Here is a 17,922-nt window from a genome sequence, read left to right on the forward strand (position 1 = left end):
AATATGCTTCTACCTTTCCTTCTTTGATAGCTCTAAAGTTTAGTATTTTAAGATGGTTAGATAGCTTCTTAGAGATTATCTTTAAGTTTTGTAAGATTATCTTTTTGTTATCTAGTTTCCTTTTGAATCAGATTTTGGTTTGTTTACTTTTATGTAGATTTAAATACTTTATTACTATTTCAGTGAGATATTTGTGGATATGGAGAGAAAATACAAATACCCTTAGCTGGAAAACATGAAAGGTGGATCTACCATCTTGCATTGTAGCAATCAGATAGAAAAGGCAGATCCTTCTCTCTCTCTCTTTTTTATTTTATTTAATATATTTTTATTGATTTCAGAGAGGCAGGGAGAGGGAGAGAGAGATAGAAACTTCAATGATTGGAGAGAATCATTGATCGGCTGCCTCCTGCACGTCCTCCACTGGGAATCGAGCCTGTAACCCGGGCATGTGCCTTGGAATCGAACCCTTCAATTCGCAGGCCAACATTCTATCCACTGAGCCAAACCAGCTAGGGCAGGTCCTTCTCTTTTAAGCAAATTTCCAAAAAGAACATATATTTGAAGCAGGATTCAAACCATCAGTAGGCTCTGCAGACATCCTTAAACCAAACAATAGACTTTGTTTAAAAAATAGCCAGTCTTGGTTCTTATCCTTAAACAAAAATGGTAACATGCAGTAAAACAACTTTAGATGCCTGTGTAAGAATTTTGCTAAATAAGAGTGGTAAAATCAAGGGAAGAATACATTTTTTTCAAAAGTTTTTTTTTTTTTTTTATGATTATATAGTTGATGGAGTTTGCACTGTAGCAAATTGTGTTGGGAAGGAACTAGCTCCACATGTCAAGAAGCATGGAAGCAAACTTGTTCCAGAATCTCTTAAAAAAGACAGAAATGGGAAGTCTCCCCTGGATGGTGCTATGGTCGTAGCAGCAAGTAGTGTTCAAGGTAACATAAAAGCCAGAAATTTAAACTAGGAAGGTCTATTTGCTATGGGCTACTTTTACTTACTTTTAAATATATTTGCAGGATTTTCAACTGTCTGGCAGGGATTGGAATGTGCTGCTAAATGCATTGTTAACAATGTTTCAGCAGAAACGGTACAAACTGTCAGATACAAGTAAGTTGAATTTTATTTCATTTCATTTTAATTTCTTTATTGAATAAGGTATTACATCTGTGTCTTCATCCCCCCATTACCCACCTCTACGCACCCATGCCCTCACCCCCCTGTTGTCTGTGTCCATTGCTTAGACTTATATGCATGCATACAAGTCCTTCGGTTGATCTCTCCCCTTTACCCCCACCCTCCCCTACCTTCCTTCTGAGGTTTGACAGTCTGATCTATGCTTCTCTGTCTCTGGATCTGCTTTTGTTCATCAGTTTATGTTTTCATTATATTCCATAAATGAGTGAGATCATGTGACATTTATCTTTCTCTGACTGGCTTATTTCACTTAGCATAATGCTCTCCAGTTCCATCCATGCTGTTGCAAATGGTAAGAATTCCTTCTTTTTTACCACAACATAGTATTCCATTGTGTAGACGTACCACAGTTTTTTAATCCACTCATCTGCTCATGGGCACTTAGGCTGTTTCCAAATCTTAGCGATGGTAAATTGTGCTGCTATGAACATAGTGGTGCATATATCCTTTCTGATTGGTGTTTCTGGTTTCTTGGGATATATTCCTAGAAGTGGAATCACGGGGTAAAATGGGAGTTCCATTTTTAGTTTTTTGAGGAAACTCCATACTCTTTTCCACAGTGGCTGCACCAGTCTGCATTCCCACCAGCAGTGCAAGAGGATTCCTTTTTCTCTGCATCCTCGCCAACACTTGTTGTTTGTTGATTTGTTGGTGATAGCCATTCTGACAGGTGTGAGATGAAACCACATTGTCGTTTTGATTTGCATCTCTCGGATAATTAGTGACTTTGAACATGTTTTCATATGTCTCTTGGCCTTTCTTCTCTCTTCTTTCGAAAAGTATCTATTTAGATCCTTTGCCCATTTTTTGATTGGATTGTTTATCTTCCTTTTGTTAAGTTGTATGAGTTCCCTGTAAATGTTGGAGATTAAACCCTTATCAGTGATAACATTGGCAAATATGTTCTCCCATGCAATGGGCTTTCTTGTTGTTTTGTTGATGGCTTCCTTTGCTGTGCAAAAGCTTTTTATTTTGATGTAGTCCCATTTGTTTATTTTCTCTTTAGCTTCCATTGCCCTAGGAGCGGTATCAGTGAAGAAATTGTTTTGGCATATGTCCTAGATTTCACTGCCTGTGGATTTCTCTAGTATTTTTATGGTTTCCCATCTTATGTTTAAGTCCTGTATCCATTTTGAGTTTATTTTTGTGTATGGTGTAAGTTAGTGGTCTAGTTTCATTTTTTTGCAAGTATCTGTCTAATTTTCCCAACATCATTTATTGAAGAGACTGTCTTGACTCCATTGTATGTTCATGCCTCCTTTGTCGAATTTTAATTGGGCATAGTGGTTTGGGTCAATTTCTGCGTTCTTTATTCTATTCCATTGATCTGTATGTCTGTTCTTGTGCCAGTACCAGGCTGTTTTGAGAACAGTGGCTTTGTAATACAGCTTGATATCTGGTATTGAGATCCTACCTACTTTGTTCTTTTTTCTCAGGATTGCTGCAGGTATTCGGAGTCTTTTTTTATTCCAGATAAATTTTTGGAACGTTCGTTCTAGGTCTGTGAAATATGCCGTTGGTATTTTAATGGGGAGTGCATTGAATCTATAGATTGCTTTGGGTAGTATGGACATTTTAATGATGTTGATTCTACCAATCCATGAACATGGTATGTTCTTTCATCTGTTTATATCTTCCTCTCTCTCTTTTTTCAGTGTCCTGTAGTTTTTCGCATATAGGTCTTTTACCTCCTTAGTTAAGTTTATTCCTAGGTATCTTAATTTTTGGTGTGATGGTAAATGGGATTGCTTTTTTAGTCTCTCTTTCTGTAAGTTCACTATTGGTGAAAAAAATGCCATAGATTTCTTGGCATTAATTTTGTGTCCTGGAGAAACCAAGATGGCGGCATAGGTTAAACACCTAACCTGCAGCCGGGCACAACAATTTCAAAAATACAACTAGAGGTCAGAACGGACATCGTCCAGAACCACAGGAAAGTTGGTGGACTGAAATGCCCACAGCTGGGGGGAAGGAGAAGGCCACGGGGACAGTCGGGGAAGCCGTAAAAGCCTGAGGTATGGAGAAACGGGCGGAGACACGAGCACACGCGCCAGCGGGGAGGATGGAACCGGAGAGGAGGGGGCGGCTGATGACCTGGCCGGAGTTCACTGGCAGGAAGGAGATAAAGGCTCCGGAGTGCGCTGAGCACCGGCTCCGATTGCACTGAACCCCATTCCGGGCGAAACCCTGGGAAACTCACTCACTTTCGCAACTCCGCCGCCCCCGCAGGCCTCCCGGCCCGGGACGCTGGGGACGCCGCCGCAGCGGCGGCGCCCGGAGCCCGGCGGCCTCCCAGCACCCGTCCCCGCCGCGCAGCCCCCGCGCGCCTGGTGCCGCGGGCCGCGCGCGCACACCGGACGGAGGCCCGGGCGCCCTCTCCGTGCACCTCCCGGCGGCGCTAGACTTCAGTAGAGTTGACTGAATTCAAGGGATTAAGAAGTATAAATTGGGGGGACGCCGCGGCGGCGACGTCCGGAACGCGGCGATGGCGGTGCCTGGAGCTCGGCGGCCGCCCAGCGCCCGTCCCAGCCGCGCGGCCCTCGCGCGTCTGGTTCCGCGGGACGCGCGCACCGCGCACCGGACGGAAGCCCGGGCGCCCTTTCCGTGCACCTCCCGGCGGCGCTAGACTTCAGTAGAGTTGACTGAAATGAAGGGATTAAGAAGTACAAATTGAGAAGTTTGAAAAAGATAGCGGCGGAGGTTAAAGGCTGTTCTGTTGCCTCGCACCCAGCGAAATCGGAGGGGATGAGGTGTGGAGGTGCGTGGGTCTGGCTGGTGGCGGGGGAAAGGGGCTTTTGTTCCAAACCTAAGGGAGATTAGCTCTACATCACCCTGAAACCCATCTTCTGGCGAACCCCGGGAGACCCAGATGCCTGCGGGGAGAGGCGGGACTCTTGCGGAGGTGCGCCCAGCAATCAGTGTTTGCTGCGCTGGAGTGCGGAACGAGGGGACTTAGATACGTGGAAGGCAGAAGGACCAGACTCACAGCCATCGAGGCTCGCCGCACCATGGCCTGTTGGCGCCCTGAGACCCCGCCCCGCCCTGGGACCCGCCCCGCACGTTTTGAAGACCTGCCCCGCAAGTCTTGCAGGCACACCTGCGCCCCAAGCAGCGGCTTATGCATATGGGTGGCCTGCCCTCTGGCAGCGGACCAGATGATCTGCTGTTCTAGTCGGACTGCTCCAGGGCCACTCAGACAGGAGGAAGAAACTACAGTTTTTGCTGTAATCCTTGCTGAGTGCCTAAGGCAGTAGCTGATCTACACCCCATTGGAGACCCAGAAACGAGGGCATCTGGTGGTCTGTGGGAGATGACACCAGATTTCAACCACGTGCATAAGGGACACATTCAACGGGAATATTCAGTGAGCGCCAAAGCTTTGCTGCACCAAGACCCGGCCCATAAACGTGTCTCCTGCACAGCAACTCTTCCTTTATAGACAAAGAGAGCCCCCCCAGTGACACCAACAACAATCAAGACTTAACTATACAAAGGAGGACCAAGATGGAGGCATAGGGTGGAAGCCTGATTGTTGCCTACCACAACAACTTTGAGACTACGACAAGAGAGCAGAGCAGACACCATCCAAGACCACCATAGGGCTGGCTGAGTAGATGCTCTACAACTAGAATAAAAGAGGGGTATGTGGGATGATGCTGATGCCGGTGAGCCAAAGACCACACTTTAAGAACTACGGCTCAGGCGACACAAAAGAACTATGGCTCAGGCGATACAACAGCGGCCTGGAACGTGCTCGGCGCAGTTCCCCCGGCGGTCTCCGGCTGAGGGGACAGCTCCACTGGCAGCCAAGCACGGACAGACGAGCCCCTATGAGACATGGGGTGGGAGACTCTGCGCTTGCTGACCTATGAGTCCGTCAAGAATCTCAACGCCGCGGAAGCGGCCAGGTGCGCATGCTCGGCGACCGGCCACCGATGCAGACCCAAGGGCCGACGCAGCGACGCCAGACTGGCCCACCGCCATGCACCGGGTGCACCGGAGCTTCGCCGAGCCGCCGCCCGACGAGTTCTGCAGCAGCCATACTGGAGCTCTGGAAGGATGGCCAGGGGAATTGCTGAGGGGGGATTGACCGGCAGGAATTGGGATCGGGAAGACGGGACCCCGCTGAGACCCGGGTGCGGGCGGGGTTGCGCGCCTCTGGGCTTGGGTGTGGTCACACGCCTCTGGGTATAAGTGAGGCCTCACGTCCCTGGGTCTAGGTGAGGCCACATGCCCCTGGGTCCAGGTGAGGCCGGACTCCGGGTCCGGGTGAGGCCAAGTGCCCCTGGACCCGGATGACACTGGATCCCATGCCCGGGCGAGGCCAAGCGCCCCTGGGTCTGGGAGAGCCCACACACCCCTGGGTCCAGGCGAGACGATGTGTCCCTGGATCTGGGTGAGGTCTTGTGCACCTAGGCCCGGGTGAGCCCAAGTGGCCCTGGGCCTGGGAGAGGCCAAGCGTCCCTGGGTCCGGGAGAGACCATGTGTCCCTGGATCCGGATGAGGCCTCGTGCACCTAGGCCCGGGTGAGCCCAAGTGGCCCTGGGTCTGGGAGAGGCCAAGCGTCCCTGGGTCCGGGTGAGACCATGCGTCCCTGGATCCGGATGAGGCCTCGTGCACCTAGGCCCGGGTGAGCCCAAGTGGCCCTGGGTCTGGGAGAGGCCAAGCGTCCCTGGGTCCGGGTGAGACCATGTGTCCCAGGATCTGGGTGAGGCCTCGTGCACCTAGGCCCGGGTGAGCCCAAGTGGCCCTGGGTCGGGGAGAGGCCAAGCGTCCCTGGGTCCGGGTGAGACCATGTGTCCCTGGATCCGGGTGAGGCCTCGTGCACCTAGGCCCGGGTGAGCCCAAGTGGCCCCGGGTCTGGGAGAGTCCAAGCATCCCTGGGTCCGGGTGAGACCATGTGTCCCTGGATCCGGGTGAGGCCTCGTGCACCTAGGCCCGGGTGAGCCCAAGTGGCCCCGGGTCTGGGAGAGGCCAAGCATCCCTGGGTCCGGGTGAGACCATGTGTCCCTGGATCCGGGTGAGGCCTCGTGCACCTAGGCCCGGGTGAGCCCAAGTGGCCCTGGGTCGGGGAGAGGCCAAGCGTCCCTGGGTCCGGGTGAGACCATGTGTCCCTGGATCCGGGTGAGGCCTCGTGCACCTAGGCCCGGGTGAGCCCAAGTGGCCCTGGGTCTGGGAGAGGCTAAGCGTCCCTGGGTCCGGGTGAGACCATGTGTCCCTGGATCTGGGTGAGGCGTCGTACACCTAGGCCCGGGTGAGCCCAAGTGGCCCTGGGTCTGGGAGAGGTCAAGCGTCCCTGGGTCCGGGTGAGACTATGTGTCCCTGGATCCAGGTGAGGCCTTGTGCAACTAAGCCCGGGTGAGGCCACGTGCCCCTGGGTCTGGGAGAGGCCAAGCGTCCCTGGGTACGGGTGAAGCCAGATCCTGGGTCCGGGTGAGGCCGTGTGCCCCTGGATCCATCTGGGTGAGGCTGGGTCCCAGGCCCGGGTGAGACCACGCGTCCCTTGGGTATGGGTGAGGCCACGTGCCCCTTAGTCCGGGTGACGCCGTGCCCCTGGGTTCGGCCGAGACCAAACCAGAGGGAGTCGGACCCCCATTACCACCATTTGTCCACCATCCAGAGCTGAGGGGTCAGTGCTGACATGTACACATAAGGAACTACTGGACATCGAAATTGGGTCTCAAAAGAACTGTTGGTCCAGGGGGAAGCTCGCTACAGATTGATTCATTTCCCTGTCAGCATAAATATTATTGCTCGTCTCACATTCAGTTCTTATTAGTATATATCTAGTGACATATGATCTCGTTCATCTAGAGGAAATGATGAACAACATAGTCTGAGGAACAAGAACAGAACCAGAAGCAAGGAGGCATCGATCGGACTATCGGGCCTCAGAGGGAGGATAGGGGAGGGTAGGGGGAGGGTGGGGGGAGGGGGAGAGTTCAACCAAAGGACCTGTATGCATGCATATAAGCCTATCCAACGGTTAAGTTCAACAGGGGATTGGGGCATGCGTGGGGAGAGGGGTGGGATGGGAATGGGGGGATGAGGACAAATATGTGACACCTTAATCAATAAAGAAATTTAAAAAAAATAAAATAAATAAATAAAATAAAAATGTAAAAAAAAAAAAAAAAAAAATTTTGTGTCCTGCTACATTGCTGAATTTATTAAGTCTAATAATTTTTTGATGGAGTCTTTAGGGTTTTCTATGTACAGTATCATGTCATCTGACAATAAGGACAGTTTTACTTCTTCTTTTCCAATTTGGATGCCTTTTATTTCTTCTTGTCTGATTGCAATGGCTAATACTTCCAGTACTATGTCGAACAGGAGCAGTGAGAGTGGACATCCCTGTCTGGTTCCTGTTCCTAGGGGAAATGGTTTTAGTTTTTGTCCATTGAGTATGATGTTGGCTGTGTGTTTGTCATATATGGCTTTTATTATGTTGAGGTATGATCATTCTGTTTCCACCTTGTTGAGAGTTTTTATCAAGAAAGGGTGTTGGATTTTGTCAAATGCTTTTCTGCATCAATTCATATGACTATGTGATTTTTATCTCTCAATTTGTTATGTGATATATCATGTTTATTGATTTGTGGATATTGGCCATCCTTGCATCCCTGGGATAAATCCTACTTGGTCATGGTGTATAATCTTTCTGATGTACTGCTGGATCCGATTTGCTAGAATTTTGTTGAGGATATTGGCATCTATGTTCATGAGGAATATTGGCCTGTAATTCTCTTTCATTGTGTTGTCTTTATCTGGTTTTGGTATTAGGGTAATCCTGGCTTTACAGAATGAGCTTGGAAGTGTTCCTTCCTCTTGAATTTTTTGGAATAGTCTGAGGAATATAAGTTTTAGTTCTTCCTTTAGTGTTTGGTATAACTCCCCTGTGAAACCGTCTGGCCCCGGACTTTAGTTTGCTGGAAGCTTTTTGATGACTGCTTCAGTTTCTTCCTTAGTTATCGGCCTATTGAGATTTTTAGAATCTTTCTGATTGAATTTTGGAAGGTTGTATTTTTCTAGGAATATGTCCATTTCCTCCAGGCTGTCTAGTTTGTTGGAGTAGAGTTGTTCATAGTATTTTTTAACAATCGTTTGTGTTTCTGTGGGGTCTGTTGTTATTTCGCCTCTTTCATTTATGATTTTGTTTATTTGGGTCCTCTCTCTTTGCTTCTTGGTGAGCCTGGCTAGAGGTTCATCAATCTTGTTTATCCTATCAATGAACCAGCTCTTGGTTTCATTGATCTTTTGTATTGGTGTGTGTTTTTTTTGGTCTCTATGTCATTTATTTCTGCTCTAATCTTTATTATCTCCTTCCTTCTGCTCACTGTGGGCTTTTCTTGTTGGTCTCTTTCTAATTCTTGGAGTTGTTGCGTTAGATGATTTACTACCATTTTTTCTTGTTTTCTGAGGTAGGCCTGTAGAGCTATAAACTTCCCTCTGAGGACTGCTTTCATTGTGTCCATAGATTTTGGATGGTTGTGTTTTTATTGTCATTAGTGTCCAGCATGTTTTTAATTTCTTCTTTGATCTCATTGGTAACCCAATCGTTATTCAATAGCATGCCATTCAGCTTCCAAGTGTTTGAGTTTTTTGGTTTGTTTTTATTGTAGTTTATTTCTAATATTATGCCATTATGGTCTGAGAAGATGCTTGGTATGATTTCAGTCTTCTTGAATTTGGGGAAACTGCTTGTGACCCAATATATGGTCTATTTTTAAAATTGTCCCTTGTGCACTTCAGAAGAATGTATATTCTGTGGCTTTGGGGTGAAATGTTCTGAAGATGTCAGTTAAGTCCATCTGGTCTAGTAAGTCATTTAGGATTGCTGTTTCTTTGCTGATTTTTTGTCTAGAGGATTTATCCAGTGTTGTCAGTGGTGTATTAAAGTTCCCTACTGTGATTGTATTGTTGTCGATCTCTCCCTTGATACCTTCCAGGAGTTTTTTTATGTATTTGGGTGCTCCTGCAATGGGTGCATATATGTTTATCAGGGTTATAACCTCTTGTTGTATCAATCCCTTTAGTGTTATGAAGTGGCCTTCCTTATCTCTTGTTATGGCCTTCACTTTGAGGTCTGTTTTGTCAGATATAACTATTGCTACCCCAGCTTTTTTTTTTTTTTCATTTCTGATTGCCTGAAAGACATTTTTCCATCCCTTCACTTTCAGTCTGTGTGAGTCCCTTGTTCTGAGGTGGGTGTCTTGTAGACAGCATATATATGGGTCGATTTTTTTTTTTTTATCCATTCAACCACTCAATGTCTTTTGATTGGAGCATTTAGTCTGTTTACCGTTAAAGTTATTATTGAGAGGTACTAGTTTGTAGTCATTTCTATTTTTGTTCCTGTGTTCCTTCTTAACTTTTTATTTCTTCTTTTTACAGCATTCCCTTTATCATTTCTTGCATTGCTGACTTGGTAGTGATAAACTCCCTTGCCTTTTTTTGTCCTCGAAGCTCCTGATTTCTCCTTCAATTTTGATAGAGTATTCTTGGATTCAGTCCTTTGCTTTGCAAGACTTTGTATACCTCCTTCCATTCCCTTCTAGCTTGATGTGTTTCTGATGAGAAATCATTTGATAATCTGATGGGGGATCCTTTGTAGGTAACTCTCTGTCTCTCTCTCTTGCCGCCTTTAAGATTCTCTCTTTGTTGTTAACATTTGCCATTGTAATTATGACGTGTCTTGGTGTGGGTCTTTTGGGATTCATCTTGCTTGTGACTCTCTGTAATTGTGTAACTTTTTTCTTCCCCATATCTGGGAAGTTTTCTGTTATTATTTCTTCAAATAGATTTTCTAATCCTTGCTGCTCTTCTTGTCCTTCTGGCAGCCCTATGATACGTATGTTACTTCGTTTTGTGTTGTCCCAAAGCTCCCTTAGGCTCTCCTCCTGCTTTTTAATTTTTTTCTCTAGTTGCTGTTCAGATTGAGCTTGTTTCTCTACCTTATCTTCTAATTCACTTATTCGGTCCTCTGCTTCTTCTAGTCTACTGTTGAAACTTTCCATGGTGTTTTTGATTGTAGCTATATCACTTTTGATTTCTTCCTGATTCTTACATAGGTTCTTGATTTTCTCATCCATCTAGTGTATGAATTGTATGACCATTACTCTGAATTCTTTTTCTGTCATGTTGCATGCTTCATTTTCACTAATTTCCTTTCTTGGCAACTCCTTATTTTCTTTTCTCTGGGGATTGTGTCATCTCCTCATTCTGACTATCACCAGAAGGTTCAGTCGTTGAGTTGCGTGGGCCTGGGCCTTGTGCAGTGGGAGCTTCACACCACCCGAGTGTCACTGAAGAGCTCTGACACTAAGATGTGTGGCTGCCGTGGGTTGGTGGGAGCCAGGCCTGCCCAGGGTCAGTGTTACCAGCACTCAATGTGGCCTCGTGTGTGCACCTAGAATCAGGAACCCCGCCTGCACCGCACTCAGAGACCCCGCTGGTGTGTACCAAAAATCAGAGTCCCCTAGCGCGTGCCAGGAGTCAGAGTTCCCCTGTGCCGGCACCAAGAATTGAGTATCAGAGTCTCTGTTGCTTCATGCGGCCTCTCGCTAAGAATCAGGGTCCCTGTGTGCGCATGCACCAAGAATTGGAGTCACTAGCTCTTAGTGTGAAGTCACTGGTGCTCAGTGCTGCCTCCCGCCTGGAGAATCGGGGTCCCAGTCAGCTTGGGGGACTGGGTTGCACAGTAGCACTGTGTTGGCAGGAGGTCCACTCCTGCACTGCGGGAAACAGAAGTCAGGTGACACTGCCGCCCTGTGTGGGCTTCGGGTTTGGTTGCCTTATTGCGTTGCGGGGAACAGATTCTCTCAGTGTCTGTGCGTTCCCAGGCTCAAATTCCTGTAGAGGCGCTGTGGCCTGTGTGAGGGGCAGGTCTATCAGTTACTATGGTGCTGCCCATGAGCCTGCTGGGAGGGGGACAGGCTCTGTGACTCACAGAAATCTGTGGCCGGGATGTCTGGATGCTTGGTGTCTGTGGGTTTGCAGCTGTGTTCGCAGGTCTCTGTCCCCAGTGGCTGCAGGGTCCTGGTTTGCATCTGAGACCAGACTGAGTGGTGCTGAGGCCAGGATCCTAGTCTCAAGCAGCTTTGTTTCTCAAGATGGCGTGGTCTCTGTGCCTGTGCTGGCCACCCGGAGTGTCCGCGGTGGGAGCGGGGCTCCGCCATCTAAGACTGCCCGGTTTGGCAGCCCCTTGGAGGACCTGCAGAATCTAACTGTCCCTAACTCACTCACATACACACCACACATGTCCACAGACTCCTCTATCACTCTCTCACTCTCTCACACTCTCTCCCTACTTACCTTCCTACTGGTCGCCATCTTAACTTCGTAAGTTTAATTTTATAATTTTATTTTTAATTTGTATTTATTTTTTAAAAAATATTTTTTAATTTATTTTAGAGAGGAAGGAAGAGGGAGAGAGAGATATAAATATCAATGATGAGAGAGCATCGATTGGCTGCTGTCTACACACCCCACACCCAAGAATCAAGCCCATAACCCAGACATATGACCCGAGCAGGAATCAAATTGGGATCTCCTGTTTCTAGATCGATGCTCATCCACTGAGCACACAGGCCAGGCCAAATTTTATCATTCTAATGACTAAATCTCTTAACAGCATTTGTAAAATCCAGCACAGTTAAAATGATTATGTAGTTTTTTTTATTAAGTATCTGAGACCTTTTTTTCACTTGTTATTTTTCTTAAGGAGAAGAATATTTTTAGCAAATAATAGAATTACTGTGATTTTTGCCGTACATTACTAATTTTTATATATATCTTTCATCATTAATGCAAAAAAATAGGTTATTTTTATAAAGCCTGGAGTTTTTGTATACCTTATTAACTGCATGTTCTTGATGGGTGATATTTGTCTGTAGTTTTGATAGGAAAATTGAATTATAATTAAGCTATTGTGCCTTGTAAATATTAGCTCTTTTTATTTATTTATTTATTTATTTATTTATTTATTTTTTTTAAATGAATCTTTATTGTTCAGATTACAATTGTTTCTCCTTTTTCCCCACATATCTCCCCACCACCCAGTTCCTACCCCCCCTCTTCCCTTACCTCCCCCCCCCCCGCTGTCCTTATCCATAGGTGTATGATTTTTGTCCAGTCTCTTCCCATACTCCCCACACAGACACCCCTTTCCCCCTGAGAATTATCAATCCACTCCCATTCTATGCCTGATTCTATTAAGTTCACCAGTTTATTCTGTTCCTCAGATTTGTAATTCACTTGACTTTTAGATTCACTTGTTGATAGATATGTATTTGTTGTTCATAATTTTTATCTTTCTTCTTCTTTTTCCTCTTTTTAAAGAATACCTTTCAGCATTTCATATAATGCTGGTTTGGTGGTGATGAACTCCTTTAGCTTTTTCTTATCTGTGAAGCTCTTTATCTGCCCTTCAATTCTGAATGATAACTTTGCTGGGTAGAGTAGTCTTGGTTGTAGGTTCCTGCTATTCATCACTTGGAATATTTCTTGCCAGTTACTTGAGGTGGACACTCTTGGTGTACCCTTTGTGTACTGTGTGTCCCCCAGCAGGAGCTACAGCAAGGGCTAGTTTTCTCCTCCTTTGCTTGGGCGGTTTTGGAGCAGTCTGACTGGAGCTGCAGTTGGTTAAGCTGCTCCAGAACAGGCCATTATATATGCAAAAGCCGCTGTGTGGAGCCTGGGCAGGTTTGTAGAATGTGCGGGACGGGGCCTCAGGGCGGGGCCTCAGGGCTGGGTGGGGTCTCAGGGCGTCACTAGGCTGGGGCATGGCCAACGGCGATGGCTGCCGTCAGCCGTCTCTGCCTTTCCACGTTTCCAAGTCCCTGCGCCCCGCGCTCCAGCGCAGTAAACAATGATTGCTGGGCGCACCACTGCAAAAAAGTCACTCTCACTTTCCGACCCGATGGCCGAGAGTCCAGCTTCTCCCCGTAGGTGCCTGGGTCCCCCGAGTGTCCCCAGAAACTGGATTTCAGAGTGATCGGGAGCTTGTCTCCCTGCGGGTTGAAGAAAAGCCGCGCACCCAGCCGCCCGCCACCGGCCCGATTCGAGTGCCTCCGTACCTCAGCTTTTCAGCGATTGTGCTTCTTTCTCTTCTTAGTTGTAAATCTTCCACTCAGCCAGCTTTCCCGTGGTTCTGGGTGGTAGACGTTTTTGTCTTTTAGTTGTATTTTTGAAATTGTTGTGTGAGGCAGCAGATTAGTTGTTTAACTATGCCGCCATCTTGGTTCTCCCCCTCAATATTAGCTCTTTATGTATGTCTTATTTGAATCTCCCACTGTACATTTGTATTGGAATGGACAGATTGTATGTCTTCTAGTTCATATGTTAACTAGGGGCCCAGTGCACAAATTCGTGCATCTTGAAAGGAACTGTGGGCCATGAGGCTGTGGTGGGCACAGGGGCGGGTCTTGGCCCATCCTCCGTGCCCCTGCCCGGCCCCTCCCGCCGCGGCCCCCAGTCCCCTGTGTGCCGGCAGCCCTGCTCCGGCTGCTGCCGCTCCCATGCACTGATGGTGCTAGCCCTGCTCACACCTGCTGATGGTATGGAGTGATTGGGGCCGGCGCCAGCAGTGGGTGCAAGCGGGGCCAGTGCTGTTAGCGGGTGCAAGTGGCGGCTGCTGCCCCAATTGCCCCTTAGGAGCAGGGGGAGGTGGAGAAGCCCTCAGGGGTGATCGGGGCCAGCAGCTGCCCCTTGTACCCACTGACGGCGCCAAGCAATAGGGACCGGCGCCAGGAGCTGGTAGCGGGTGTGAGTGGCAGCTCTGGTGCCAGCTGTGGGTGCAAGTGGAGCCAGCGCCAGCAGCAGGTGCGAGAGGCGGCTGCCGGCCCTAATTGCCCCTCAGGAACAGGGGGAGGTGGAGAAGCCCTGAGGGGCGATTGGGGCCTGCAGCCGCTGCTTGCACTCACTGACGGTGCCGAGCCATCAGGGCCGGCGCCAGGTGCTGACAGTGGGTTCAAATAGCGGCTCCGGCACCAGCAGCGGGTGCAAGTGGGGCTGACGCTGGCAGCAGGTGCAAGCACCGGGCAGGACTGTGGTGCACGGGAGCAAAGAATTTTCAGTAACCACCAGAGGCTCGCCCCAGTGACAGCAACCTGCGCTCCGCCTTGGTCTGGTGCCCCTGCTCACCTGCTCCACCATCCCGCCGCTGCTGACTCCTGCCGTGTTCCCGTTCTGCAGCTTGCTGCCAATGCGTGCCGTGTTCCCTGCGCGCCCCCTGGTGGTTGGTGCACGTCATAGTGACTGGTTATTTGGTTATTCGGTTTTTCGGTTGTTCCACCATTTGGTCTATTTGCATATTAGCCTTTTATTATAAAGGATGAATGGACAGAGAAGTTAATGATTTGCCCAAGCTTATCTGATTAGTGTTGTTGTTAAAGATGATACTTAAAACAAGATCTTCTGATTTTGCCTCTTTATTCTTTATAAGTACTAGAGCAATCAACTTCTAAAAATTAAATCTAGTCTAAAGGACCTCAATTGCTTTCTTAGTTTTGAATTAGTTTAGATCTTAATATTTAATGTTTTTTAAAGAAAAAAATAATAATGGTGTTCTCAACTCTTAGTTACTTGTGTTAGTTATCTACTCACTGACAACATTCCAATTCATACTTTTGTAACAGACATTGTGCTTAGTGCTTTTCATGTGCACTGTATTATTTAATTGTTCTTATTATTTAATGCTATTATCTCCATTTTTACAGATGAGGAAACCAAAGCATAGAGCTGTTAAATACCTTGTTAAAAATTATACCCCCAGTAAGTAGTAGAGCTGGGATGTAGCCAGGTGTCCTTTGTCATGCAGTGTCAGAGAATGGTATTAGAGTACCATTGTCCTTGGTGGGACATCTGTGCAAGTTTAGTATTTAAGAGTTATTTTTCACCATTGCCTACAATGTATTTATTTTTATTTATTTATATATTAGAGGCCCAGTGCACAAAATTTGTGCACGGTTAGGGTCCCTAGACCTGGCTGGCAATCAGGGCCAATAGGGGCCTTCCTTCCCCCCGCTGCCAGCTGTCGGTTGGGGCCTTCCTTCATTCTGCGCCACCCCCTGGTGGTCAGCACATGTCATAGAGAGTGATCAAATTCCTGGTCAGTCGAACTCCCAAGGGGACAATTTGCCTATTAGCCTTTTATTATATAGGATTATTTGGATATTTTTGCTTGTTTGTTAATCCTCACCTGAGGATATTTTTCCATTGATTTTTAGAGAGAGTGGAAGGGAGGGGGAAAGAAAGAGAAACATCAGTGTGAGAGACACATTGATTGATTGCTTCCCACACGTGGCCAGGGGATTGAGCCTGCAACCAAGGTACATGCCCTTGAATGGTATTGAACCCACTGCCCTTCAGTCTGCAGACTGATGCTTTATCCACTGACCCAAACTGCCTGGAACGCCTAGCATGTATTTTAGATTTCTTCCCGCCACAGTACATTACCACTGGCTTAGGAATACTAATTTAATTTCCTAAGTTGATTTGATTTGTTCATTCTGAGACATGCATATCTTTGAAATAAAGCAAGTTGGCACATCATCTCGGACTGTCAGTTTATCAAAAGATTGGAAGAGAAAATACAAAACAGATCTGAGACTCTTTAGATGGAAATATAAAACCCAAGTCTCCCTGCTCACTTCTTGCTACTTGTGGCATTGACTTTTGACTAATACTCTTTGTGTTATGCCTCTGAGGTTACTTTGATGGATCAGCTCTAATTAGAAAATAGTTTCTTCTTTTGTTGCAAGAGCATGAGAAGGTAAGAAGTGCTTTTAGGCCCAAAGTGAATTATTTTTAGATTAACATTATCATTTGTTAGAACAGATATTTAGATAGTCATATTAGAAAGTAGGAAGTACTTTATTGGTTTTGTCCATTTCCTACTTTCATAGAAAAAAATGCTTACCTAAGTACCTTTAAGTAGAGCCTTCTTAAAGCTTTGGGATTCTCATTACTAAGGAAGTATAGTATAGGTTTTGGTGTAGGTTTTGTATTTTTGGTCCTTAGTGAGGAGAATTTAATATGATGAATAGGATATTTAGCAATGGTTCTGAACTAATTTATTTCTGTTATGATGTGTATTGCTATTCTTTTTATCCTTTTCCTCCAAAGATTCATGGAGTGAAAAAAAGTAGATAAATGGGCATATAGTTAGATATGTTTGTATTTTTAATTATAAGGGTACTTGAATCTTATCAGTAAAAGGTGAAAGATTTATATGACCTGAAGATAAACCAGAGTAGTGATTTAAATAGAAACTTGGAAAGATGGGAGGGAAAGTGGGGAATAAAGAGTTTTATCCAAGCAGTACTATTTTATCACTCAATAATCTGGCCCAGAAGTAGGCATTTGTTTTTTTTTTTTAAATATATTTTTATTGATTTCAGAGAGGAAGGGAGATGGGAGAGAGAGAAACATCAATAGTGAGAGAGAACCATTGATCAGCTGCCTCCTGCATTCCCCACACTGGGGATCGAGCCCGCAACCCAGGTATATTGAACCAGGAATTGAACCAAGATCTCCTAGTTCCGTGGTCGGCAAATTGCAGCTCGAGAGCCACATGAGGCTCTTTGGCCCCTTGAGTGTGTCTCTTCCACAAAATACCACGGCCTGGGCGAGTCTATTTTGAAGAGGTGGCATTAGAAGAAGTTTAAGTTTAAAAAATTTGGCTCTCAAAAGAAATTTCAATCGTTGTACTATTGATATTTGGCTCTGTTGACTAATGAGTTTTCCGACCACTGTCCTAGTTCATAGGTCAATGCTCAATCACTGAGCCACGCTGTATGGGTGAAATCTTTTTTTAAGAGAAGAAACTGCACATATTAAACCAGATATTTATCACTGAAGAATTGGAAGAGCTAGTTGTTCTCTCATTTAATTCTGTTCTCATTTATTTATGTAAATTGATAATTATTAACGTGTATGAATGTAAATGTAATTGATATTTATTTACATTTATGAATTTTCATTTATTTACACTATGAAAAAGTATTTGTAGAGTGAGCATCTGTTTTTATACTCTAATCCAACTGATGATTGTATAAAAAAGAAAATTTGTATTTTTACCTATCTAATAATAGACAAATATGCAAATTGACCATACTTCCGACACACCCACAAGCCACGCCCACAAGCCACGCCCACCATCCAATCAGAGCGAGTATGTAAATTAACCCAAACCAAGATGGCTACAGCCACAGAGAGCAAGGTTTCCTAGGTAACAGAGGAAGCCAAGCTTTCTGCCAGCCATTGCAGGCCTAAGCCTCCACTCAAGCTACAAAGTTTCAATTATAAGAAGGTAAACAAATTCAAACAAATGGCGGCAGAATGGAGCTTGAGAGAGCAGGCCAGGGTTGCCGCCAGCAACAGGGGAAGCAAAACTTTCCACACACCCTGGCCTGGCCCACCCGCTTAAGGCAACAAAGTTTCAATTATAACCCCAGCACAAATGGCTGTGGGCCTCGGAGGGAGCCCCAGGCTTGGCTCCACTGCAGGCTACAAAGTTTCAATTGTAGAAGGAAAATAAGTTCCAGATACCAGGGCCTCCGCTTGCGTTGCCAGGGGGCGTGGCCCGCCTGCAAACCACCACAGGCCCCTCACTCAGGCCGCCCCACGCCCCAAGGGAACCCCACCCTGATCAGGGACACCCTTCAGGGCAAACCAGCTGGCCCCCACCCCTGTACCAGGCCTCTATCCTATC

The 17,922-nt window shown here is 46.5% G+C and overlaps 1 protein-coding gene across 5 annotated transcripts in view; it reads left to right on the forward strand.

The window, feature by feature from the left end:
* The window catches only part of SPART (spartin), an 80,761-nt gene that overhangs the window by 53,031 nt on the left and 9,808 nt on the right, over nt 1-17,922 (forward strand). For all 5 annotated transcript variants that reach the window (XM_054720370.1, XM_054720374.1, XM_054720372.1 and 2 more), the window contains 2 exons: nt 791-949; nt 1,031-1,121. In XM_054720370.1, coding sequence (XP_054576345.1) covers nt 791-949; nt 1,031-1,121 — 250 coding nt within the window. The remainder of the gene's footprint in view (nt 1-790; nt 950-1,030; nt 1,122-17,922) is intronic.

The sequence above is a fragment of the Eptesicus fuscus genome, chromosome 8 (assembly GCF_027574615.1).
Source record: "Eptesicus fuscus isolate TK198812 chromosome 8, DD_ASM_mEF_20220401, whole genome shotgun sequence".
NCBI classification, from domain to species: domain Eukaryota; kingdom Metazoa; phylum Chordata; class Mammalia; order Chiroptera; family Vespertilionidae; genus Eptesicus; species Eptesicus fuscus.